Below are 27,778 nucleotides of genomic sequence, written 5' to 3' on the forward strand. Positions count from 1 at the left end.
CAATCCTTTTAAGCGTGTTACGTGATCGCGCCACTACTAACAAACTTTATCGAAACATTAGCTATCAGTAATTGTAATAGTATGCAAACATCTTGATACTTCCAACGCGCATATCTAAAAGTGTTTGCAAGTGCGTCACATGTTTTCGTCGTCGTGTGCCCTGCATTTCGTCCTTGTGTCATTTATCTCGATTGGGGACTTACTAACTTGTTTTGCGTTCGCGTACTTCCTTTTAAGCTTCCGCTCGCAAAGCGATATCGTCTCTGAGCTCACTTCGCTCGACTGCAAGCGTCACTTTGGCAGGCGTAGCACGCCAGAACGTTAGCTCGATGTCGAATCGGTTGCTATCTTACCCAGAGGTACGTAGTAACTTGAAGATCTCCCCAGAAAACTTTGTGCATGATATTCCTGCAATGCTTAATGTATCCACACCTATGCTACATATAATTTGGTGCTTGAAAATGCACACTTAAATCATGTTGAATGCAACACGGAATGCGCACTTGCAGTTCTGTTAGGCTGCAGTGAACCCTCAGCTGCGGACTGCTCATCAAATTAATGGCTAATTAGTTACTCTATCTTTATTTCTGTTTAACTCAAATGTTATGTCATAGTTACTTTTGGTGAAATTACTCTGCATGAGTGGAAATACATCTTAGTGATGTGTCTCAATTCTGCTTGATGCGAAAGTGTGCTTGGGAATTGAAATGATATCTTAGCACCGCCTTAATGCTGCACCCTATATCTAAGCAGGGCTATAAAAAGGCTTTTATGTATAATTCACATTCTGACTTTTCCTTCGTGGAGGTCGCTCAGTTGGAGCGCGTTTCATTATTATCTTTCCTGAGGCCATCGCGTAGGTAAAGCTACGGCACATAATGGTACTCACATGGTTTTCCCACCAAGAACGCGATTTTGTAGGACTAATTACACTTGAAGTTTACTTGTTTCTCGTGCATTTTACACTTTTTATTCCGCAGGACGAAGCGAAGAGCCCGTCCGGAAGATTGCGACGGGCCATGGAAAAGGCAAAACAGCCGCCGTATGTCCAGTACCTTCCTGAAGATGCTACAGTACAGCTCATCGAATCGGAGCAGGAATCATCACGCAGACAACTGCCCAGAACAAGCTCTTCTCGGTGCACAAAGAGAACCTCGTTGACCGTTGGTGTTTCCGTGTGCCTGGTCGCCATATTGATTTGCTTGGCATCACTGTTGCTCGTTCAGGGCAAGGTGAGCCAGTGTTCTTCGTTAACCGTTGAACTAAAAGAATATGAAAGAGTTTGAAACGAGGGGTTGCTCGCCCAGCACTTTCTGTCGCGTCACCACCATTATCAATTCATCTTCGCATGCTCTCTTATACACACGCAATGCGACCAGAATAAATCCAGGCATAGCCCATCAATCCAAGTCTGCCTGGTTTAAACGGACACTGACACCGATGCATTCATTCCACAAATGACTTCACGCCTCACAAATGCCGGCGAAGTTCGTTTTCGAGGATGACACATTCGCGTTCGTAAAATCCTGCAGCCATCCCGCTTAATTCAGGTAGACTTTTGTACACTGCGCATCAAATACTTTTCACTCTGACGTGGACTCAACGAGCCCTCGACAGTTAACTTGCATTGTATTACCCTGCGCCAATATTTGCAACACTCTAACAGATGCTTTTGTGTACTGAAATATTTCCTTAAATGCAGGTGGTTGTGGTAAGGCGTAATATTTGCGCAATATGTGTTAAAACAATCGTTCGCATTTCACATGTTCGGAAAATAAGCATGGTTCAACAATATCCAACAGCTTATGACTCTCCTGGTGTGTGAAAAGTCATCGATATGAAATTACTAATTTTTCCAAGAATGTTTCATTACGACGCACATGTCTCTGAAGCTGTGGCAGCTTTGTGCATACAACAGAAATATGTCCCAGAGTTGGCTCATTGCTTTCGACAGCTCTTCAAGTGAAATGAGTACACATACAGAGTACGAACATACCATATTGTTGACGTGATATTTGGCTTGAACAAGCGCCTACAAACATTTACGCGAATGTTCCTGCATAAATCATGCCTTTTTTAGCGCTCATGACACATGCTCTTGTCATTTCAGCCTTCTTCAAGTGCAGAACCCCTCACAAAGTTTGGTAAGCTTACCGCTTTTGTTCTGGGTCTATAGGCTTTTCAAAGTGATCAACAAAATTTGAAAACCTAATTCACGTGTTCTCTGTTGGAAAAAACTTTGGCATCGCCAATCTCCTTTATAAACGCACCTTTTGTGGGACCATATGAACAAATGTACCACTTGGTCTGGTAAAGCCGTAATTTAGAAAGTAAAAGGCAAGCAGTCTTACAGAAACAGTACCGTTGTACTGACGCTTTGCGTCTTGTGGCGCGTGAGGACGCAACTAAGGCTCAGCCCAGACTCCGTGCTCACCCACCGTCGGCTCTCAAATGAGTCGTTGACACGTTGACGTAGTATAAACGTCACAAACGAGACGTTTACACTAAACTGAGCAACGTTTTAATTGACGCATTGTGGTTTTAAACCTATTGTGCTTTAAAAGCACAATGCAAATTTTTATAGGGATAACTTGAGCTAGACGACTGACAGGCTGGGACATTCAGCTGACTCCTTGCGCTATTGTGAGCCTCATCTGAAAGCGTTGGCGATGGTACAGCTGCTGGTGCTGATCTCCTTCCTCAAAAGGGGACTAACTGAGATATCAATAAACAAGCGGGATCTTTCGAGTGTGACAAAAGAACCAGTTCTATAGCGACACCTGCACGTTAAGATTCGTCGCGCCATACGACATAGAAAGACGGAATTGTTTGCCCATCAACGCTTTCCGCAAGCACCGCAACCAATCCACAGCTGCCATATGCAGACCAGACCAACTCTAATTTCCTTTCAAAATTTTTGAGGACGCTTGAGCTTTGCCTTCAAGTGTATAAGGCGATAGCGTAATCGGACCCCGTGCGCATCGCCTTCTCAACGTCTAGCCTGCCTTCCGTTCTCGGTGCATATCCCAACCGTGCCGCAAGGGAACCACCATCTGTGCGCGTAACATTCGCCGTTGCAAAGTGTGCTAGAATAGCTACGGCAAGTGCAGTTGCGCAGTGCCCCATACGTCATAATTCTTCATTTTGCAAAGCAGCAAAGGGCCCACTACGCATCTGTAAGGCAACACGCGAACCCACGCAGCTGCTCACTTTGTTGATGCTTTTCTTGATGATGATGATTAAAGATGTCTGAGCGCTTTTTAATGGGTGGGCCTTTAAAACACGCATTCGTTGCGCTATTCACATCTTTCGACGCCCAGTGCGATACTACTCTTCTGCCACGCCATATCACATGCGATAAGGAGACTCCTTCCACTGCATGAGTTTCATACAGCATTTCTATGTCGAAGCAGTTTCAAGCAATGGCGTCTCTTTGTGGTAGAATACCTGCTTGCCGCGCAGGAGGCCTGGTTCGATTCTGACTCGAACCGAATATTTTAGTTATTTATTTTATTTGCATCTTTCTCGATTTTTTGGTCTCGGACAAGAATATGATTTTTCGCGCACAACCAATGACGCCGACGCCGACGCCGACACCAGAATTTCTGCGAAAGTAGCTCTTTAATGCTCTCACGTTAATAATGGTTATTGCCCTTCGCCCCATTCGTCAACATTCACAAAGGCAGAAAGTGTGGAGAATATGGGACGTTTTATGGAGACGTCGTGAGGCGTCCGAATGAGCGACCACAACACCTTATATCTAGGGCTCCGTAATTTCGGAGTTAATTTTTCATGAAAATCGGAGGATGTTTTTCGGAGTTTGTTTTTTGAGGGGAAATTTGGCGTTTATCGGAGTTTATTTCACGTAAATCTCCAATTCTCCAAAATTCGGTGTTTATTTTACATAATGAGTTGTTGCAATGTATTCTTATCTAATATTATTTTCAATGAAAATGCGTTGCATTTTTGCTGATAATTCTGTTTCTCCATCCTTTCATCCTTTCTCATTTCCTGTTCATTCACCCTGTTAATAAGGCTGTTGATGTGCAGTGCTGTAAGCTCGCCAAAGTGTACCTTTGAGGGGGGGGGGGGGGGGGGGAGGCAGGACCTAGCCAAGCTGCTTCTCAGTTTTGCCCCGCCACCGTGGTCTAGTGGTTATGGCGCTCGACTGCTGACCAGAACGTCGCGGGACCGATACCCGGCTGCAGCGGCTGCATTTTCGATGGAGGCGAAAATGTTTGAGGCCCGTGTGCTTAGATTTAGGTCACGTTAAAGAACCCCAGGTGGTCTAAATTTCTGGAGCCCTCCACTGCGGCGTCTCTCATAATCATATAGTGGTTTTGGGACGTTAAACCCCAGACATTATAATTTTGCTTCTCAGCTTTTTCTCCCAGCCTCCCTCATCTTCTTGATAAAAATAAAGGGCCTGTTATTATTATTATTATTATTATTATTATTATTATTATTATTATTATTATTATTATTATTATTATTATTATTATTATTATTATTATTATTATTATTAAAGAGAATAAAGATCTCGCACACAGGAAATCTAAATGTTCTCCATCCAGCGAGTGGAAGGAAGAGTCCAGCTTTTTTCGAACTCTCTCTAAACGCCTATATCAACGGGATCATATTTCGTATATTGAATTCTTAGAAAAAAGCGCCTGTGACAGGCCGGCTGTGTTTTGGAAGTATGTACTTAAACGGCCTAGCAAAAGAGGAGAGTCCTTCAGACTACTGGGCTCAAATGGAATAGAAGTGCGTGCCGTCGCTGACTGTTTTGCCCCGCATTTCTCATCCGTTTATAAGGCCTCAGACTCTAGCATTGATATCAGACAACAGCCCAAGGCATTTAGCTCATGCAGTGCTTTGTCGCTGGATGAAAATCTTATCTGCGAATGCATCAAGCGTTTAAACCCATCCTTATCATGTGGCCCAGATGGCATCCCCTCCGTCATACTAAAAGCTTATGGTGTCTATTTTTGTCCCAGTATTGACTACGATATTTGATAACTGCCTGGACACTTCCACATTTCCTAGCATGTGGAAAACTGTTCGTGTCTTCCCAGTATTTAGGTCCGGCTCTAAAACCGATGTTTCTAATTATCGCCCGATTTCTCTACTATGCGCCACATCAAAGATCTTCGAAATGCTCTTCACAAAATATTGTCTGTTAGTGTGAAAAACTCATTGATTCCAAATCAACATGGTTTTCTTCCTGGCCGCTCAACTACCACAAATCTTGCTAGTTTCATGGCGCAGATCTCCACGCCCATTTCTCAGAGAGGACAGGCTGACGTAATCTACTGTGACCTGAGCAAGGCTTTTGACGTAGTCAGGCACACACTGATCGTGGTTAAACTTGCGTATTTTGACGTTGACTTCTCGATTGCGAATCTCTTATACAGCTATCTGCTCAATAGATCTTGTTATGTTGTCGTAAATGGCGAAACGTCTTCTTTGTATAAAGTGACTAGTGGGGTCCCTCAAGGGACGGTATTAGGCCCACTCTTATTTTTAATTTACGTTAATGAAGTTTCTTTTGCCATTAGTAATTCTTCTTTCCTCTTGTATGCCGATGACATCAAGATATTTAAGGAATTTCATTCAGTTAACGACTGTCGCTTGCGGCAGTCAGATTTGTGTTCTTTTTCCGAATGGTGCAACGGTAATAACCTTTCTCTGAATACCTCGAAGACAAAAATCATGTCTATCCCTCGCAAAGCATCTAGCGTGTCATTTCAATACTCTGTCAATCCTGTGTCGTTATGCAAGGTTTATGAAATCAGTGATATTGGTCTTCTTGTTCATAGCACGTTAAACTTTTCTGCTCACGTTAACCGTGCTGCTACTCGGGGCCTTCGTTCTCTTATATGTGTTTGCAGAATATCTAGAGAATTCAGTTCTCCTATAGCCCTCCACAAATTGTACACCGCAATATGTCTTCCACAACTTGAGTATGCGTCCGTGATATGAAATGGCATTGCTCAATCCAGCGGTAACACCATTGAAAGGGTCCAGAAAAAATTCCTCAGCATATTCGCCGCGAGATCGGGCTACAGGTGGCAGCACCGTCGCCGCGCTAGTGTGGATAGGCGGTCGTCGGCGCGTATACAAACGCACACAACAACGCTTCGTTGTGAGCGATCTGACCCGATTTCCGGCAAATAAAATGCGTTGACTGCAGCTTTCTGGTAATATGTGCGCTCTTCATTCCCAAATTAATGCATGAAGCGCGCCGAACGTTACTATTACTTGTGAGAGAAGCGCATTCTGCCAACGAACGGGGTTGCTCGCCTTCGGCAACAGTCAGCGTTTTCGCAATGGATGACGTTTTCTTGTTGTTTTATTTGTACACGTTCAGCTTGTGTTCCACCTACTACGCACTGCTGTAGCGCGACTGAATGAAGTATTTACTTCTTGTTCATCTGGATAACCCCCAACAAAAAGAAAGCACGCATTCCTGCACGATGAGTTCAAATAGCACTTTGTGCACTGCGTACTCAAATATTCATCCGCATTTCTTATTCAGTTCTCCAATGTAGCACAGTTGATAGGGTTACTGAGGAAAGCCACGTGGCTGACAGCGCTTTAGCGCTACAGAAGCGTTTAACACGTACACGCTTTTATTCCAGTAACAGTACACAAAAAACAGGTAACTGTACAGCACGAAACTTTCTTCGATTGATTACTTGCACGACAGTAATGGAACAAAGGCCCGGTTATTTCACGGGACCGAAGTACGTTTTTTCACGCGAATAATGTCCGCTGCCTTCCGCCAATCTATTACAACGCAGCACAAACGCCCAAGGCAATGTAAAGAAAGAAAGATGTGGCTTCGCGTGAAATTACTACGACATAAATGTAAAGTACGCCGTTTGGATTAATTTTAACCATCGGGGCTCTTTAACGCGTACCTTAATCTAGGTACACGGGTGTTTTTGTGTAAATTTCGCCACAAGTTCAAATTGCGCAAGGCAACTCAGTTTTGCGATTTTCGTGTCATTTCATTTTCTGTTATTTTTAGGGGACAATTTAAATACCGAAGTGTCAGGCGTGACTTAACAGAAATATTTCTCTCTAGTGTGACCAGGACCGTACACAACTAAAGCTTTTCGCGTAACGTATATGTAAACAACACCTAACCACAACGCTCAAGTACATGCGAGCCTCTTTTTTTTTACCACCGCGCCACTAAAAGGCTATATTCACATGAGATTTAATACTTCTCATCTTTAGGGCAACGCCAAGTGCACTTTGCAATGCGCTTGAACCACAGAGCGGCACCTACACTGATATGACTCTCGTGAACGGAGGGTACGACGACCACACACAGCATTCTCTACAAGTGCACTCACTGATCTTATTACAGTACATATACAGCCGTTCACGGCCAAATGCCTCTCTACATCGTGTTAGGCATACGTAAGAGCGGTTAAAGTTGCACTAATGCAACGAAACAAACCGCCTTTTGAGGACCTGCATGACGTACGCGCACATGCAAACATAACGTGGCTAGCAGACGACGCATGGAGCAATCCACACTAGGCGCGCTTCAGTCAGAAGCCGCCAGGTGGCGACTCCGCTCGATCTCGCGGCCAATATAACCATCGCTTTGCTAGACATCACTCTAGACCTCGTTCAAATACTGCTGGATTATTATCATTGCCATCTCTTCACTGCCGACGAAATCGTTCTGATCTGTTATGTCTTTACAAGCTAGTTCATGATATCATATCATGCCCTGTACTTCTTAATTGTGTTAATTTTCGAATTCCGTGTAAGTTAGCCAGAGAGAATAGAACGTTTCAAGTACCCGCCTGCTTCTTCCAACACACTAACGTTCACAGAATACAAAGTCTCTATAACGGTAATTTTCTAGATCTTGACGTTTTTGATAGCCAACAGTCATTGTTTTTGTCAGAGCTATGCACTGTCTTGACAGAGTATGGCAAAAAGTACAAATCTTCCCTTCTCCGCCTTTTCGCACAGTTGTATATATGCAATCTAATTTTTTTCATTTCCCTTCAATATTTATCGTGTTGTCTTATTTTACTCCTCCCCTATTGTGTTCATTTCTCTTTGTCCACGCGTTTTTGCTTTTCTTATTTCAGAAGGCTGTCTGTATTGTATTGTATAATTTTATTGTTTTATTTTTGCGTGCGCCTGTACAAGTATCTTACCGTTGTTCCTGGGCACGTTAAATGATTGATTGATTGATTATTATTATTATTATTATTATTATTATTATTATTATTATTATTATTATTATTATTATTATTATTATTATTATTATTATTATTATTATTATTATTATTATTATTATTATTATTATTCTCAATACTCCGAAATTTTAGATGACATGCTATCGGAACACGAGAACATCCGAATACACTAAATGTATTTTAGATCTCTGGAATGTTGAAACGCACAAGCACAAATACTTGAATATAAAACACCTAAGTTTATTCGTATGACAACCTTAAAGCATGTTGTTATAGACGCGACCATATTTTACGAGGTTGCTGCCGCTGATGGAGGGGCGCTCATTTCGATTGTGGATTCACAGCTTTGAAAATGCCCTTCGAACGTTGAAAATGCCCTTTTAAAATTGGAGTTTATCAGATAAATCCGAATTGTCAAAAATTTCGCCGGCGAGTGTTTATCGGATTTTTAATGATTTATCCGAAAACACGCAGCTCTAGTTACAGCGCACGCTACATGAAGGCAATTCACGATAAATCCCACTGCACGTCAACAACTGCCACTTCGAATTCTCTGTACAACAAAGAAACGTGGCTTGCAAGATGAGCCAGAACTAACATCCTTTTCACGTTAATATGATGGACCGCATATATGGTTTCTTCAATAACGTTACTTATTAATGCACCCAATTCTACATTCACTCCTGAGGCTACGTATGAGTTTGATCCGGATTTATTGATTTTGTTGCTAATTCCACACTGTTCCAACACTTCTCTCGATTTTTGCTGAGAGTTAAATTTACCTGAATCAGCGTTCTGGGTTTCCACCTCGATATTTGCTCAAAACCGTTTTTTTTTTTCGAATAACTGCTCCTGTCTCATGACTGCTTACCAATCATGTTCTATCCTGCATTGTCTCAGACCTGCCGGACGTTGTCAACTTGGCCCTGCTGTCGAGCACAGAAAATTCCATCACGGTCACCTGGGAGCAGCCTAAAACTCGTTTTGACTATTACTGGATCACCATCAGCGAGCAAAATAGAGGAAAGAACGCCACCAAGGAACAGCATTACATGGGCTCCTGCTCGAACGGTACAACCATTCACCCAAGCCAGAACCGAGTCACCTGCACCAATATCAACGCTTGCACTAACGTCACCTTGACTGTACATACGCAAATCAACGGACCTCCTAAGCGTGTCTCCAAGGGAGCTACAATGGCAATCATTTTTATTGCTGGACAAGGTAACGCAACATGAATTCGTCCTCAACTGTGAGAATTTTGTGCTTAAGAGCCCGGCTGCTAGCAATGCTATAGTTACTTTAAGTGTGCACGCTGTGTTCCGTCTTTGTCTTACCTCTTTAAGTTTTAGATTTAGGTGCACGTTAAAGAACCCCAGGTGGTCGAAATTTCCGGAGCCCGCCACTACGGCGTCTCTCATAATCATATCGTGGTTTTGGGACGTTAAACCCCAGATATCATCACTTCTTTAAGTTGGCATGCTTAACGAAAATATTTCTGCAAACCTTTTTGTGCATTCATGTTAAGATGTTATCGAACGATTGAACTGATGGGCTTAAAACTCAATGTGAAACGTGAAAGCTGTACCAGTCAACGTGAATGTTATGGGGGAGTGCGGATCAGTGATTCGCCTACCCTTCAGCAACGATTGCGTTCTCGGGCCAGAAGGTGCTGGCTTTCTAAACGTGTAACCTGCTGAGCGTACATGGCGAGGAAGGAAACTTTCGTTTGTGGTCCCGTGGTGCTCTTTCTCCTCCTCCTCATGATCACTTCCTTTTAGGGGCGAAGCTCCTTAAAGCGGCACCCGTTCGTCCCTCGTAGTGCGTAACCAGTCGTAACGCTAGTACCAGATCTTGACCTCCAAGGTGGTTCCGGTGGGAGATTTCTCCTGTGCGTTGTTGAACAATAAAAAATTCGCAGCGTGCGCGTTAACTAAAAGCCGAATTCTTCTGTCTCTCGTTCCCCATTAGCAGCCATTGGCATGTTCCAGTAGGAAACGGTAGTAGAAGTAGAAGTGTAAGTGATAGCTAAAAGCCGACTTCTTCTGTCTCTTATTCCCATTAGCAGCCATTGTTTACCTCCAAGGTAGTGCCTGGTGAGATTTCTCCTGTGCGTGATTAAACAATAAAAATTTTGTTCAAAACGCCGTTGATTGATGAAATAAACCAACGAAACACGCCAGATGTTTTCTAAAAGCAAAACGAAAAGACGCCAGATGTTTCCAAAGCAAAACGAAAAGACGCCAGCTGCTTAACGAAAGACGCCACATGTTTTCTAAAGCAATGGTTTTCTAAACAATGAAAATTCACAGCTTACATGTAAAATTAAAGTGAGCTGCAAGTCGTCATAACTCTCATCGAACCTTTAGTATAAACGCGCCCGATCTCACGTCGGTGATGATGTACTGGGCAGTATTCACGGAAGATTCACGGTTTACCGATGAACCTCCGCAGCTTCGCCCACTCATCATCATTCACTCCGTGGATATGCTGTGATATTTTGTCCTCATCACCGTAACTTCTCTTTCCCACCGCCTTGCTAACCGTACATGGCTGCTATATTATACATGGCTATGCTATACATGGTTTCCCTGTGTGACGCCAAGCGTCGACATGAGATGACAGCATCCGATGACAGCATACAGCATAGGACAGCCCGGGTCCCTAAAATGCTTCGTACGTAAAAAGTCAGTTTCACCGACAGGCTGAAGCAGCCAATGTGATAGCACAACTCGGAATGGTATACAAAGTAAGACTAGCAGCTGAGTTCTTTAGCACGGCACCTGGCATAACTCAAAGGAAACGCTGGCATAAAGAAGCGCGGAAGCTTCAGCGAGCGAAGCGACGATCGTTCTGTCCATAGAGGAGACCCGTGCCAGAGAGGGGCGCTGTGGTGCCAGGCGCTGCCGATGAATGTGGAGAGGAAACCTATGACGCAAGTGGCCACCTCTCCACTACCCCTTCACGCCCCCTTGAGTTTCCGTTGCTTTTCACGCAAGCTGCACGCGTTCTGCACGTGCTTTCGCGGGTTTCCTGGCTCGAGAAGCGTTCTGAGATGATTCACGTGAATGAGGACTCCCTTCGCAGCTGCAATGGGGTGAAAAAGCAGCATCTACTCAGCCTTGTAGGAGATGCGAAGCAGTGAATAGTAGACGACGTCGTCCTGGTCTGGGCGAAAAGGCTTTTAGATGCGAAGTATCTTAAGGTCGAGCTCAATCCGGTGGTGGTGCGCGGCGTGACCACCCTTACTGCGCATGCGCATACCCTCTCCACACACCTCCTCTCCACTCCCCCTAACCATCCCCCCGTCCTCTACCCCTTTCCCTCTCCACTCATCCTCTCCACTTTCCCCTCCCCTCTCCTCCTCTCTCCACTACCGCTCTCCCCTCCCCCTTTCCTCTCTTCCTCTGAAACGCGGGCTAGACATGCCGAAATTCTCTCCTGCACAACGCCGCGATGAGCTCGAGCGCATGCGCGTCCGCTCCCCTTCTCTCTCCTCTCCTACGCTGCCCCCCTCTCGCCCGCCTCTCGACCGCGTTCCCCGCTCGCCCTGTGAGAAATAACGGCCAGGCTAGATGGAAGATACGACGCGCGTAGCGTCCCTCTTCGCGTTCCACGACGCGAGGTCGGTAATATGCCCAACGAACGCCAACGGAACGCGATCGTGCAAGTGCTTCGGCTTCGCATCGCCTCATGATCCCCTTTAGTGGGAGATGGTGTAATTATTAGATGCGAAGTATCTTAAGGTCGAGCTCAATCCGGTGGTGGTGTGCGGCGTGACCACCCTTACTGCGCATGCGCATACCTCTCCACACACCTCCTCTCCACTCACTCTCACCATTCCCCCTGTCATCTACCCTCTACCCTTCCCACTCTCCACTCACCCTTTCCCCTTTCCCTCTTCGCTCTCCCTCACCACTTACCCTCTCCCCTCCCCTCTCCACTTACGGTCTCCCCTCCCCCTTTCCATTCTTCCTCTGAAACGCGGGCTAGACATGCCTAAATTCTCTCCTGCACAACGCCGCGATGAGCTCGAGCGCATGCGCGTCGCCTCCCCTTCTCTCTCCTCTCCTACGTTGCCCCCCTCTGGCCCGCCTGTCGACCGCGTTCCCCGCTCGCTCTGTGAGAATTAACGGCCAGTCTAGATGGAAGATACGACGCGCGTAGCGTCCCTCTTCACGTTCCACGACGCGAGGTCGGTAGCATGCCCAACGAACGCCAACGAAACGCGATCGTGCAACTGCTCCGGCTTCGCATCGCCTCATGGTCCCCTTTAGCGGGAGATGGTGTAATTTTTTTTATAACGATATATTTGTGGCGCAACTGAGCACGAGAAAGAAACACGAGAGAAGACGTGATAGGCTGCTCGATTCATTATAGTTGCCCCAAGAGATAGGACAGTGCTCTTTCCCCAAAAAATTGTGTCTGCTACAAATCCGTGTCGCATCTGTTGGCTACCACGCATTTCCATCCGCGCTGCGTAACGAGAAAAAATAATATATCACCGCGCAACACCAATAGGACATATGTGAACAGGCCTTTCGCTATACGTCAGCTATCATATAGAATAGCAGAAGCAGAGTAAATACCGGGTGGTGCGTAGTCAACTGACATATTTCAAGTAGAAATGAAGGTAGGGAATTCTCGAGGGCTCCTTCCTTTGATTGACACAACCTTAATCAATACCAACAGATAATGAAGCCGAGGCCTGTATAGCGGAGGTTAATTGTACTGTTTTAACTGTATTGTTGTAATTGTGATATAAATATGGAAAAATTACGGTGGACGGAGTTTAAAAACTTGTCATTTCGCAGAAAATTGCCGGATTAATTTTAAATAAAGTCAATCTTTTAATGAAGTTCAATCTATTTCAAGTTTTCATATCATATACACGGACGCAGGGAAAAAAATAGGTGTGTCTATAAATAGGACAAAATATGCCATTCATTTGCGACCAATTACAAGGTTATTTCTCGGCAACTACATCTGGCAGATGGCGTCCTCTTACAACTTCTTGAAGTTGCGCACGCGCCTCCGTAGGTCCTTATAAATCGCTGCAACTTCATCATGAATGGCTTGCCATTGCCATCAACGGCTTCGCCAACAATTTGAAATGTGTAAGTTGGCTCCGCGCTGCACCCTATATACCTTCGTAAACGTTTCTTATTGGTTAAAATACTGAAGTTTAACGCACTGTAGTAATTCCTGCTTCAATGCCGGCACAACCACGACGCGGACGTGTATGTCCCAGTAACACGATTGATCAGTGTAGTTGTGAAGCAGGAATGAACTCTGATTATGTTCAATGCTTCCTGCCGATACTCGTTTTCTCTGCACGCGTGAACTTCCACCACGCACTGCTAGAGCACGCAGCGAAATTTTTTACCTTGTTCAGCGCACTTCAGTAAGCTATGCCTGTCGTCTGCTTTCTTGGTGGCATGTATTTTGCAATTGGTAGAATTTCGCCAGTGGGGTCAGCCCCTTCGTGTTTGCGTGACCATTTTGACAGTCAACAACGCAGCAGTAACTACCAGTCCAGCGTCGGGGCGACATCGCAGAACAAGAGATATTTCACGTACATGGCGAGCTTCGCGAATGCGCGGAAACCAAGCGGAGCGGAGAGGCCGTACCACGCGGCAGTAGTTCGCTTTCTCCGCTAAGGGAATGGCAAGCGCTGGCGTCAGCGGAGAAACTTGAGCGAGTCTCTCCTATGTCTTCAACATCAACTTTGCGATAATAGCACAACACATATAAAGGTATGCGCCGTCTGCTTATTGGCTGCAAAGATACGGCGCGCGCTCTCACCAGCCACCGCGCCCGGCCAGTCAAAGTGCGTATTTTATGCCGGAGTCATACAGCCAGCAGCCCCTCGGGCACTCCTCCATAAGCCTATCGCTCGAGGGCGCATTTGATCTCTGCTGGAGAAGCAATTTTTGGCAGCGCTCGCACGCTTTCACTCGCACGTATTATACGCAACGCATGGGGCGATATTATCGATTCGGACTTTATGCGGAATATGATGGTGACGCCAACGACAAAAAAAAATTTAACAGATCCCACATACCGTAGGAATCGATGCTATGCGACGTATGCGGGTGGAAGGTGAAGGAGTCGTAATTTTTGTTACTGAGCGAAACGTTACAAAATGACGCCAAAGATCTATTAATTTTAAAGCCTGTGTTATTCAACCTGTTCTTTACAGATTGGTCCGTATTTTTGTAGCGTTAGCTACACTGGCCTAGCCGAGCCAGTTTCGCGTGGCTCCTCAAAGGCCGTGCTGCGCATGCGCGAGGATCAGTGATGTCACACAGCTGGCGCATCGGAGCCGGCACGTCCCGCGCACTCCGCCGCTGCCGCGCGCGACTCGCTGCCGCCGGTCTGTGCTTTCCAGAGGAGTGACGTCGTAGGCTAGGTAGACGTACTGGCGCCGGCGCGCGCGCAGCTATTCGCCTTCGCTGTGCAGTCGCCGTCTGACACTGAGCTGGAGCCGCTTGATAGCGCCTCTGACTGGCGTTTGCCAGTGTGGTGTAGCCATGGAGAAGGAGAGCGCAAATGCTGCTCAACGGCGGAAGAGACCGGAGAAACTCCTTCGAAGCGTTTCTTGTCGATCGGAAACTCAAGAACACGTGGGGTGCGACCAGTGGCTGCAGGATGTACTAAGCCTCATCCACGCCCGCGCATTTCCACCCAGCGCAGCCGCACATGCCTCATCCAATGCCCTTCATACGTTGTGCGCCGAGCTGCAAAACTGTGCACACGCAATAAATGTGAACGTACAGGGTAAACGCCAACGTGTGCAACCAATGCAGCCAGGAACGGCGTTAAAAATGCACACAGCTAACGCCGTAGTTGAATGTGTACGCTGGTGGCCGTTAACCTGTCATCGAGATGGTCCTGCGCACAGATCACAGAGCCCACGTTGTTACTGTGTCTAGTATACTTCTGACGTCGGTGGCGCTCATAAGCATTCGAACACACATCTTACAGATGACTTATCTTGTTGAGCGAAACCTATGACAGCTTGTTGAACTAAAAGCGTTGTTGCACGCTTCGCTTGTAGCGGACGCAGCGTATCGTGCAATGCGTACGCAACTTCTGCATACGCCCGACTAAAAGTGTCTAATATTTATATCTCATAAAAAGATCTTGCTTAAGATTGATGAATTATTGCACCAATATTTTCCATGACTCTCTTACTGCACGGGGAATATTTTCCAGGACTATCCACGTACTTTTCTATATATCAAATGATTTATCTGATTGAAGGTTCTCCGATACTGTATTCAACACCTTCCACTAGTGCCGCAATGCTGGAACCACCTGCGGAGCTAGTGTTACACCTAGCTAAGTTTTGCTAGTAAGGCCGAGCTTTTGCTTGATGGTAAGTTTTCGTTACTAAGTGGTGGCTCGACGTGGCTAGGCGTGTCATGTGACTACCTATTACGTGATGATTTTATTTTGGTCACGTGCCTAGGTGATACATTGTTTAAGGCGGTAATATGTCACGTTACTAGCTATTACGCGATGCTGCCGGATTTTAGTCACGTGACTAAACGTTACGCGTTTTAGTCATGTGACTAGTTGTTACCAGGTTTACGTGATTTTAGGCACGTTGCTAGATGTTACGTGATATTACGTTGTATTAGTTGCGTAACTAGTTATTACGTGATCTAAATGTCACGTGATTTTAGTCACATGTTTAGTTGCTACGCGGTTCTACGTGATTTTACCCACGTGACTTGACGTTACGTGATTTTAGTTACGTGGCTATTTATTACGTGATGTTACGTAATTTCAGTCCCGTGACAAGTTGTTAATGATGTTAAGTTATTTTCAATCGCGTAACAGACTCGTTCATTACGCCGTTCAGATAGGCGCATGTCTTGAGGGACCAAAACAGAAGTTGAAGATGACGAAGCGAGCTCGTAGCTGTTCTTGATGATGATAATTTATGTGCGCACTACCCATCGCAACGAAAACATTAGATAGCGCTGCCCTTGAAACATAATGGGAGTGCGCGATTGATATTCCGCCAACAGAAATACTGCTGGAAATGACCTCCAAATGATGGGAATATATTTAAACACGGTTTACTCCATGCACGTCACATTTACCAGATTTCATTCTGAACCAAGGAGTGTTTATACACTAGTTTTGTTGAACGCGCAGCATGTAGGCTGCCTTGTGTCACTCACACAGTGACCGAAATTAATAACCAAGTGGTGCAATGATTGGCGGCTAAAGAAAGTCGCAGAGTCTGGCGTGCAACAGGGTACATACACATGTGCGTACATACGTTACAGGGGGAAGTTTCTGAAAAGATGCTGATTGTATACTAAACGTCCAAAGACGAACAGTATCATATCCAGTAAGCGACATTTTGCCCCCTAAGTTGTTTGATTAGAGGTCAATTCAATGCTTAGTGAATATGTTTGTGGTTACCTGCTCTTTCGCTCGACAGAACTTGAGAAAAATGAGATAAGTGCGTCCAACACGGCTCAGAGAATCTGTTCGCGCTGCAGGAAGCAAATGGTGGGAATTTCCGAAAGCCTTCTTCACATTAAAGAGCGTAAAACTGTTCTGCTAATAAGAAATTGTACGCAAATGTTGAACAATGTTGTTATCGTTCTGTTTCAGAACCAGATGCACCAAAAAACATCACTGCGATCGGGATATCGCCAACACTTACCCGACTACAGTGGGCACCGCCGTCCAAGATGCCCGGAACGCGCATCGCATACACAGTTAAAGTATGTGACAGCTTCCCTACGTGTGGCAGAGTCCTGCGTGACTGCAAGGAAAATGAGACGTCCCATACATGGCTGGAATTTGAAAGCACCGTCAATACCGGGTATTGCATTGTTGTCGTGGCAAACGCCCACTGTGGGCCCCGGATACTAAGGAGTCCCGAAGCAATGTTTATATTTAGGACGCATTCGTTTCGTAAGTTTTGACCATTTTATTTTTATAATGTCTGTCATGCCTGTAAAATATCTCTAGTTGTAATGTTATATTTCGAACAAATTTCATTGCCTCAACGTGTTTCCTGTGGATATAGAGAATTGTATACCCAGAAAATGGTCTGCTGTGGTATATTATTTGTTTAAGCGCGAATGTCGACCGCGTTCACGTTGTTACAAACCGTCACTTTAATGGCTGCACGCAGTGACACCATGTGTGTATGACAGCCCCATTGGGACGTACTTAAATCAAGCTCTTTGAGCTCCTCTAGACATTATGCAGTGGCCTCGAGAGTGCCAACTAACCATCCTGTGCATGACCGGCCCCGTATTCTTTTACCTTGCAATTTGCGAGACAATAATTTTCCCTCCATTGAACTAGTGGCTGGCATGACATGACCGAAATAAGTAATCTTTAGTCTTTTTACCAGCTCTGTTGAGTTAATAACGCCTGTAATCTCATAAAATCAAATGCCATTTGTAGCGGTTCCCGACTTGATCCTGAACAAACAGAGCAGCAGAGGACACAGTACAAGGAAAGTAAGAAAGACAACCGCTGACATTCAACTGAGGATTTACTGAAAAACGCACATAAATATTTGTCGGCATACTATATCACGTGAGCGCACGCAAACAGTCGCGTAAGAAGCATCAACAGATTAAGTAGAAAAATCTCATCGGACGTAACAAAGTTCACGATACACAAATGCAGAAGAGGAAAAGCAACCAAATGCATTTCAGAGGTGTGTACTATGGTTTAAGCAGTCAAGAAACTCAGTGATCACTCTCGTCCATAGGTCGCCAAACTCAGTCATGAGTCGACTCACTCAGGCTCAGATATAGCCGTAAGTCTCAGCCTGAGTGAGTCCGGGTGAGTCCGGTTGAGAAAAAATTTAGTGAGTCTGAGTCCGAATGAGTCAGGTAGAGGGAAGTTTCGGTGAGTCTGAGTCCGAGTGAGCCCTAAGCGCAAACTATATTTCTTGATTTAGTCTGAGTGAGCTCCACACATGTGGTTCTATCTACGCAACTTCAGAATAACTATCATGCTTATGTCGGCTCACGTTTATACTCCCGCCGACTCGCACATACTTCAAAGCACTAGCCTTCATATGCCAGCTCAATCTTTAATAATCAGAGGCGTGAATTACCTTAAACGGTGGGGGGCAGTAAGTTGAACCCTCCCCCCCCCCCCACTACTCTTTCGCAGGAAGTTCTTGATCAAAATATCTCGTATGTGTCACCACTTTCAATAAAAATGTCCTTACTAAATGGCAACCACTGACAACTCCTACTTGAATGTTCGAGATCAAAAGGCGCCAAGTAGAGCGCCAAATATGCGAGATCTTGGTGCGAAAGAGCCTTGATACTAGGGTAAAAAAGCCAGTTGTTCGCTAACGGACTCATACGTGGATTAAGTGAAACTCAGGTAGAGCCATGCGTCTGAGTCTGAGTGAGTTTGGGCGAGTAATATTTTGGTGAGTTTGAGTCCGAGTGAGTCAGGCTTAAAAATTTCAGCGATTCTGAGTCTGAGTGAGTCTAGTTGAGGAACTTTAGTGAATCTGATTGAGCTCTACATCTTTTGCCGACCTATGCTCTTGTCTCATCGTTCGCATATTTTGCCAGGACTACAGTTTGGTCAAACACGGGAATACAGCCGCACTGATAACTGTGCTGGGCAAGGAAACCGTCATTTATTTTCTGCTCCTTAAACTGTGTTCTTGTGACCTGATGTTCCGGCATCGCCCCGTTTGACCAACATAATTGAGACCGCGGGAAAGAGAAACATTGTTCACGACTTTGTCGCAATATTCAACAAAATGGTTTTTATGTTCTCTCTTCCACTTCCTCGGTGCCTGCTCTACTGGACATGTCGTCACACATAACTGGTGCAGTTTGTGCGGTGTGGAAAAAAAAAAGCAGAAACATAGGCGCATCTTCTTGAATGTATGCGACAACGCGGTTTGCGCAGGACACCTGGTATCAAGGTAGAAAGGTGGCATTAAGTCCTTACGGACGCCGTGTATCACATAGACACTCTTTCCCCTGTCCGCTGCTGGCTGTTTGTTGGTGGATTACCAGCTAGCCCTGCGGTTCACTAGTTGGGGCTACAAACCAAAGAATTCTGCAAAGCGCGAACCGTTCTTGCGTGTGAATATTGATGACGACGTGCGAACATGTGTGAACTCTGAAGACCTGTGAACAATGCTTTGGTGAATGGACAATATTAAGAATAAATTTTGCATTATTTTAAGCTTCTTGACAACTTCATGAGGCCACTTATTATTTTAGAGGAGTAGCCGGATCCATACCTAGGCACCAACCTCTCCTTAAACACGTTAAATAAAAGTATCTTTTTTCCTGCAGTGCGGCAGCTATGAGAATACTATTGAAATTAACACGTTCTACTTGAATAAAGCATCGCTATTTTCGGTTTACGAGGTTTTTCAATACTAAGAGACATCAGCATACGGGATAAGTGAAATTGGAGAAGGTCATTGCACACGTTACTTATTTTTAGTGTTTGCCAAAGCGGCCTCACAGTGATTCGAGATGTCAGTCTAGAACTTATCGTAAAATTATGTGATTGATTCTTTCAAATTGTAGTTTCAGAAAGGTGCATGTATTTGTCAATGTTGGACCCGTAATTGTTCACTTGTAGTTGAAATGTGTTCCGTGCTAATGACGCTAGGGTGTTGAATACTGTAATTGGAGAACCTTCATGAGGATTATATACTAGGCGGAGCAGCGACTTCTTCTCCACCCCTATAATCAATGAAATATCATCACTATTTTGAACACATACATGTCATATTGTTAAATGCGTGCACATTTGGCGCAATGGAACACAATACTTTTAGAAACGCCCCGGGATTGAACGACTAAAAACTGATCTGTTTCATTGCAGGGCCTTCTGACGTCACCGACTTGAAGATTATTAAAGTCGGGGAAGACTTCTTCACCGTGAACTGGACAAGGCCAAACGATACATTTGACTATTACAGCGTGAAGATAGATGCCTTTTTAAAAGGGACAACATGGAGCAATGGATCGTGCGCAGATGGCACCATCATTCACCGCGACCGGACGGAACTAACGTGCACTGATCTGGAACCTAGGCACCTCTACATGTTGCAATTGTACACTCACATTACCGGACCGCCTGCGAGGACTTCTCGCGGTGCATCCCGGTTCATCCTGACGACGACAAAGCGTAAGATAGCATTCTCGCATCTTACTGAGAGTAGCAGGATTGCTGTTGTTGGTTCTATCTGTGGTATATTATTTGTTTAAGCGCGAATGTCGACCGCGTTCACGTTGTTACAAACCGTCACTTTAATGGCTGCACGCAGTGACACCATGTGTGTATGACAGCCCCATTGGGACGTACTTAAAACAAGTTCTTTGAGCTCCTCTAGACATTGTGCAGTGGCCTCGAGAGTGCCAACTAACCATCCTGTGCATGACCGGCCCCGTATTCTTTTACCTTGCAATTTGCGAGACAATAATTTTCCCTCCATTGAACTAGTGGCTGGCATGACATGACCGAAATAAGTAATCTTTAGTCTTTTTACCAGCTCTGTTGAGTTAATATCGCCTGTAATCTCATAAAATCAAGTACCATTTGTAGCGGTTCCCGACTTGATCCTGAACAAACAGAGCAGCAGAGGACAAAGTACAAGGAAAGTAAGAAAGACAACCGCTGACATTCAACTGAGGATTTACTGAAAAACGCACATAAATATTTGTCGGCATACTATATCACCGTGAGCGCACGCAAACAGTCGCGTAAGAAGCATCAACAGGTTAAGTAGAAAATCTCATCGGACGTAACAAAGTTCACGATACACAAATGCAGAAGAAGAAATGCAACCAAATGCATTTCAGAGGTGTGTACTATGGTTTAAGCAGTCAAGAAACTCAGTGATCACTCTCGTCCATAGGTCGCCAAACTCAGTCATGAGTCGACTCACTCAGGCTCAGATATAGCCGTGAGTCTGAGCCTGAGTGAGTCAGGATGAGTCCGGTTGAGAAAAAATTTATTGAGTCTGAGTCCGAATGAGTCAGGTAGAGGGAAGTTTCGGTGAGTCTGAGTCCGAGTGAGCCCTAAGCGCAAACTATATTTTTTGAGTTAGTCTGAGTGAGCTCCACACATGTGGTTCTATCTATGCAACTTCAGAATAACTATCATGCTTATGCGGCTCACGTTTATACTCCCGCCGACTCGCACATACTTCAAAGCACTAGTCTTCATATGCCAGCTCAATCTTTAATAATCAGAGGCGTGAATTACCTTAAACGGTGGGGGGCAGCAAGTTGAACCCCCCCACTACTCTTTCACAGGAAGTTCTTGATCAAAATATCTCCTATGTGTCACCACTTTCAATAAAAATGTCCTTACTGAATGGCAACCACTGACAACTCCTACTTGAATGTTCGAGATCAAAAGGCGCCAAGTAGAGCGCCAAATATGCGAGATCTTGGTGTGAAAGAGCCTTGATACTAGGGTAAAAAAGCCAGTTATGCGCTAACGGACTCATACGTCGATTAAGTGAAGCTCAGGTAGAGCCATGCGTCTGAATCTGAGTGAGTTTGAGCGAGTAATATTTTGGTGAGTTTGAGTCCGAGTGAGTCCGGCTTAAAAATTTCAGCGATTCTGAGTCTGAGTGAGTCTAGTTGAGGAAATTTAGTGAATCTGAGTGAGCTCTACATCTTTTGCCGACCTATGCTCTTGTCTCATCGTTCGCATATTTTGCCAGGACTACAGTTTGGTCAAACACGGGAATACAGCCGCACTGATAACTGTGCTGGGCAAGGAAACCGTCATTTATTTTCTGCTCCTTAAACTGTGTTCTTGTGACCTGATGTTCCGGCATCGCCCCGTTTGACCAACATAATTGAGACCGCGAGAAAGAGAAACATTGTTCACGACTTTGTCGCAATATTCAACAAAATGGTTTTTATGTTCTCTCTTCCACTTCCTCGGTGCCTGCTCTACTGGACATGTCGTCACACATAACTGGTGCACTTTGTGCGGTGCGGAAAAAAAAAGCAAGAACATAGGCGCATCTTCTTGAATGTATGTGACAACGCGGTTTGCGCAGGACACCTGGTATCAAGGTAGAAAGGTGGCATTAAGTCCTTACGGACACCGTGTATCACATAGACACTCTTTCCCCTGTCCGCTGCTGGCTGTTTGTTGGTGGATTACCAGCTAGCCCTGCGGTTCACTAGTTGGGGCTACAAACCAAAGAATTCTGCAAAGCGCGAACCTTTCTTGCGTGTGAATATTGATGACGACGTGCGAACATGTGTGAACTCTGAAGACCTGTGAACAATGCTTTGGTGAATGGACAATATTAAGAATAAATTTTGCATTATTTTAAGCTTCTTGACAACTTCATGAGGCCACTTATTATTTTAGAGGAGTAGCCGGATCCATGCCTAGGCACCAACCTCTCCTTAAACACGTTAAATAAAAGTATCTTTTTTCCTGCAGTACGGCAGCTATGAGAATACTATTGAAATTAACACGTTCTACTTGAATAAAGCATCGCTATTTTCGGTTTACGAGGTTTTTCAATACTAAGAGACATCAGCATACGGGATAAGTGAAATTGGAGAAGGTCATTGCACACGTTACTTATTTTTAGTGTTTGCCAAAGCGGCCTCACAGTGATTCGAGATGTCAGTCTAGAACTTATCGTAAAATTATGTGATTGATTCTTTCAAATTGTAGTTTCAGAAAGGTGCATGTATTTGTCAATGTTGGACCCGTAATTGTTCACTTGTAGTTGAAATGTGTTCCGTGCTAATGACGCTAGGGTGTTGAATACTGTAATTGGAGAACCTTCATGAGAATTATATACTAGGCGGAGCAGCGACTTCTTCTCCACCCCTATAATCAATGAAATATCATCACTATTTTGAACACATACATGTCATATTGTTAAATGCGTGCACATTTGGCGCAATGGAACACAATACTTTTAGAAACGCCCCGGGATTGAACGACTAAAAACTGATCTGTTTCATTGCAGGGCCTTTTGACGTCACCGACTTGAAGATTATTAAAGTCGGGGAAGACTTCTTCACCGTGAACTGGACAAGGCCAAACGATACATTTGACTATTACAGCGTGAAGATAAAACCCTTTTTAGAAGGGACAACATGGAGCAATGGATCGTGCGCAGATGGCACCATCATTCACCGCGACCGGACGGAACTAACGTGCACTGATCTGGAACCTTGGCACCTCTACATGTTGCAATTGTACACTCACATTACCGGACCGCCAGCGAGGACTTCTCACGGTGAATCCCTGTTCATCGTGACGAAGACAAAGGGTAAGATAGCATTCTCGCATCTTACTGAGAGTAGCAGGATTGCTGTTGTTGGTTCGTGAGTCGTGACGCAGATCGCCTCTCTGTCACTTATGCGTGGTTGGTCATAACAAAGCGGTAGTGCACTTAGTGTGACAATGCCGATAAGCAGAAAATGTATTCTTCACCCAAGCTCAATAATTTTTTTTTGTAGAAATGGTACTTCATATGTTTTCCACTTCCACGTTCGCAGACTTTTGAAAAGACATTAGGTATTCCCAGGAAGGCCATTTAAATGAATCAACGCGTCAGCGAATATTATCTCAAATGTTTAAGGTGAATGACTAAAACGAATAGGTTGCGTTCTTTATGAAGCCGGCAGTACAAGAATCGTTAGCATGAACTGTCCAGACTCTACTTATAGCCATCGATTTACAGGTAACGGAACTGAACTTATGAACGAAACAAGAGAAATTGACCGACGGGCCCATTTCTTCGTTGTCTGTAGCTGTGCCGGCGGAGAAGTTGCTGGGCCGCCGCATAAAAGTACTGCGCAAGCGTATCTCACAACTTCATAAAGAATTCCTGGATACAGGGAGCTTGGAAATCTGTTTTTATGATTGCTTTACACTGGTGCATGCACAAGTAAGTTTTTGTCGCCTCAAAATATGAGACAAAAAGAATTGACAGTTCCGAAAAGAAGATAACTGTGACTGAAAAATTCCCGACTTGTAGGTAAATGTAGGTGTGTTGTTCGAAAGCTATGCCTCTTCCCATTGTGCTTATGAATCTTAGTAGAGGGCAATCATACGCACGTTGTGAGCATAGGGCGGAAAAAAATGTTGAGCTCACTCAGGCTCACTCACGAAAAATATCTTGTCCATGCAGCTCGCTCGGACTCAGCCTCACCAAACTTTTCCTCATCCGGACTCATTCTGACTCACACTCACTAACATTTTTCTCAACCGGACTCACTCGGACTCAGACTCACTAAAATATTTTCACTCGGACTCACTCAGACTGAGCCTCACGGCTCGATCTGAGTCTGATTGAGTCGACTCATTAGTTCGTTAGCCTCTAAATAGGATTTTCTACCCTAGTGTCAATGTTCTTTAGCACAAATATCTCGAATAATCGGTGCTCTGCTTAGCCCTTTTTCACCTCGTACCTTCAAACACGAGTTATCAGAGGGTGCCATTCAATACGAACCTTTTTATTGAAAGAGACGACTAACACGAGATATTTTTATCAATGACTTCCAGTGAAAAAGATTGCGGGGGGAGGGGTCAAGGCACCTCCTCCCCCTCTCCCTCCGCAAGTCATGCTTCTGATAAATAAATATAGAGCTGACGTATGAACAGTAGCGCGTTGAAGTATGTGGGTGTATACATTATTATAAACGTGAGCTATAGTAATGTTGAAGTTGAGTATATAGCACTATAGGTCAGGCACAAAATGTGGAGCTCACTCAGACGCACTCATCCAATATATTTTGCCCTAAGAGCTCACTCAGACTCAGAATCGCCAAAATGTTTCTCAACCGGACTCCCTCAGACTCAGACTCACCATAATATTTCTCAGCCGATCTCAATCGGACTCAGACTCACCAAAATATAATTCACTCGGACTCACTCGCCTCAGACGTACAGCTCAATCGGAGTCTCTGTGATTCTGAGTGAGTCGACTCTTAAGTGTGTTTGCCGACCTGTGGTTGTGAGTATGTTTTGTCGTATGAAAGAGCTTTGAATTTGATGATTTCGAAATTATGAATATTGCAGGTGCACCTCAGGTGTCCAACTTGAAGGTTGAGAACATTACGTCCACCTCTTTTGTTGTGTCCTGGGAACGGCCGAAAGAGAGCATCGATTACTACACGGTTGACGTCATCGATTATGGAAGCCGCTTAATCGGGAACAGGCTCCACCGCATCGTTTCGTGCAACAACTCCGCTGAAATTAATCCGAAGCAGACAAGGCTGACCTGCACGAAATCCGACACCTGCACCAGGATCACCGTTCGAGTGCACACCTACATTAGAGGTCATCCCGATCGCGCGTCACCCGCAGTGGCACTGGAGAACGTCCTTCTCCCTGGAACAGGTAATTGCCTACCTTTAGTTACCGCCCGTCCCCAGTAACGTCGAAATACGTTTATCAGTAAATTCCCGTCGTCAGCTACGTAAACGACGTAGTAATATTGCGGTAACTCACGGGGTATGCTGACAACTTTGAGGTTTGTAAAAGTTGTTTTCCGCTTGACCCGCTTAAAATTTGCTAGAAGATGTGCAAATTACTGGTATTCATTATTTCGTGCATTTTCAATCTTCAAGCAACGAGAGCTAATGCTGCCGTGTTACGCGCGATATTTTCGGGCGACAAGACTAAATGCCTCATCAGACAAAAAGCTCGGCATTCTGTACAAAGCCTCATGTGGTATTAGTAAATGTCAGAATAATATTATTAGGCTTTGAGTCGAAATCAAACGCATGAACTTTCCGTCGCAATAAAGCATCTAACAAAGCAACATCAGTGCTCGAAACCACTTCGGAAAAATATCCTATACAATAATCATGTCGGATAAGGAGTCGCATTAACAAATGTAATATTTTGCGGCAGAACCGTAGTATTGCAAGAGCTGTCACACCATGTAAATTGCGTAACGAGCGGGTGGTTGGAAGCTGCCAACCCATTATAAAGGGCTGAACTATAATCACTCATCGTTATCAGACACAACATCAGACAAGTGTGCAGATGCTCACGTAGCCTCGCAAGCTTCGTTGTGCTTCTTGTTTTGATGATTATGATACAGTAGCCCCAAATTCGGCTTTCTCTTTCGAGTCAACTTAGGCGAATGCATAATCGACGCGGTGAGTTTTTTAAGTGTCTGGTAAGAGATTCAATGTTTTCACTATTGTCGCAATGTTCCTCCATCCTGAGGGAACTGACCACCAATGCCTTTCAAGTCTACACGAGCAATCTTTAAAATTTTCATGAAAATGGTTTCAGGCGCTCTCAGATCGACGCGTTGCCCACAAATGATAGCAAGCTCGCAATGAAATACGCTCTGAAGATCACCATTATTTTTTTTTGTATCTCCTTGCAGGAATTCCGGAAGTGACCGATCTGCACCTGGTAGCCGTCAAAAACAACTCCTTCACTGTCGCATACCTTGCGCCATACGGCCTGCATGGACCGCTTTCATTACAATATCACTGACCACAACTCCAGTCGTCGAGAAGTCAAAGCCAAACAATGCGTTCAAGAAGGCAAGAACAACCTAAACGTTTTCAAGCTCACGTGCGTTGGGGTTGAGGCGTGTCACAAGGTTGACATTGCTGTGGGGTTGCGCAAGGACGGACCCCCCATAAAAGATTCGCCTGGAGTTGCACTGCGTGGAATTTACATCCGTGGGAACTGCAACGGGTAATGCTGGCCTATAATATTGAGAACTTTGTTAGATGCGAAGCAGCTTTTAGGGGCGAAGCTCCTTAAGGCGGCACCCCTTCGTCCCTCGTAGTCGTAGTAGTGCGTAACCAGTCGTAACGCTAGTACCAGGTCTTGACCTCCAAGGTGGTGCCGGTGGGAGATTTTTCCTGTGCGTTGTTGAACAATAAAAAATTCGCTGCGTGCGCGTTAACTAAAAGCCGAATTCTTCTGTCTCACATTCCCCATTAGTAGTCATTGGCAGGTTCCAGTAGGAAACGTTAGTAGAAGTAGAAGTGTAAGTGTTAGCTAAAAGCCGACTTCTTCTGTCTCTCATTCCCATTAGCAGCCATTGTTTACCTCCAAGGTAGTGCCTGGTGAGATTTCTCCTGTGCGTGATTAAACAATAAAAATTTTGTTCAAAACGCCGTTGATTGGTGAAATAAACCAACGAAAGACGCCAGATGTTTTCTAAAAGCAAAACGAGAGAACGCCAGATGTTTCTAAAGCAAAACGAAAAGACGCCAGCTGCTTAACGAAAGACGCCAGATGTTTTCTAAAGCAATGGTTTTCTAAACAATGAAAATTCCCAGCGTACATGTAAAATTAAAGTGAGCTGCAAGTCGTCATAACTCATCGAACCTTTAGTATAAACGCGCCCGATCTCACGTCGGTGATGATGTACTGGGCAGAATTCACGGAAGATTCACGGTTTACCGATGAACCTCCGCAGCTTCGCCCACTCATCATCATTCACTCCGTGGATATGCTGTGATTTTTTCTCGGGGCTGTGTCTGTCCCTTGGCGACCGTCAGCTCGGAAACCATGTGTGCTGGCACGCGGTA

The 27,778-nt window shown here is 44.9% G+C and overlaps 3 protein-coding genes across 3 annotated transcripts in view; 2 read left to right on the top strand and 1 right to left on the bottom strand.

Annotated features, from left to right (window-relative positions):
- Positions 1 to 27,778, bottom strand: part of LOC119401829 (fructose-2,6-bisphosphatase TIGAR) — a 430,132-nt gene that overhangs the window by 110,839 nt on the left and 291,515 nt on the right. The window lies entirely within an intron of this gene.
- LOC119402713 (fibronectin) lies at positions 330 to 22,702 on the top strand. The gene is made up of 7 exons (XM_049418223.1): positions 330 to 359; positions 981 to 1,232; positions 2,111 to 2,144; positions 9,132 to 9,455; positions 16,869 to 17,174; positions 20,097 to 20,402; positions 22,689 to 22,702. The coding sequence occupies exons 1-7, from the start codon at positions 330 to 332 to the stop codon at positions 22,700 to 22,702; spliced, it is 1,266 nt and encodes a 421-aa protein (XP_049274180.1).
- Positions 23,248 to 27,320, top strand: LOC125759523 (uncharacterized). Its single transcript, XM_049418397.1, has 3 exons — positions 23,248 to 23,535; positions 25,290 to 25,610; positions 26,614 to 27,320. The coding sequence occupies exons 1-3, from the start codon at positions 23,451 to 23,453 to the stop codon at positions 26,724 to 26,726; spliced, it is 519 nt and encodes a 172-aa protein (XP_049274354.1). The 5' UTR covers positions 23,248 to 23,450; the 3' UTR covers positions 26,727 to 27,320.

The sequence above is a fragment of the Rhipicephalus sanguineus genome, chromosome 8 (assembly GCF_013339695.2).
Source record: "Rhipicephalus sanguineus isolate Rsan-2018 chromosome 8, BIME_Rsan_1.4, whole genome shotgun sequence".
Taxonomy (NCBI): Eukaryota; Metazoa; Arthropoda; class Arachnida; order Ixodida; family Ixodidae; genus Rhipicephalus; species Rhipicephalus sanguineus.

Coding starts and splice junctions, on each gene's coding strand:
- LOC119402713 (XM_049418223.1), top strand. CDS start 330: ATGTCGAATCGGTTGCTATCTTACCCAGAG. Junction 360..980: donor GGTTGCTATCTTACCCAGAG/GTACGTAGTAAC, acceptor TTTATTCCGCAG/GACGAAGCGAAGAGCCCGTC. Junction 2,145..9,131: donor AGAACCCCTCACAAAGTTTG/GTAAGCTTACCG, acceptor GCATTGTCTCAG/ACCTGCCGGACGTTGTCAAC.
- LOC125759523 (XM_049418397.1), top strand. CDS start 23,451: ATGTTGCAATTGTACACTCACATTACCGGACCGCCAGCGAGGACTTCT. Junction 23,536..25,289: donor CATCGTGACGAAGACAAAGG/GTAAGATAGCAT, acceptor TGAATATTGCAG/GTGCACCTCAGGTGTCCAAC. Junction 25,611..26,613: donor CGTCCTTCTCCCTGGAACAG/GTAATTGCCTAC, acceptor ATCTCCTTGCAG/GAATTCCGGAAGTGACCGAT.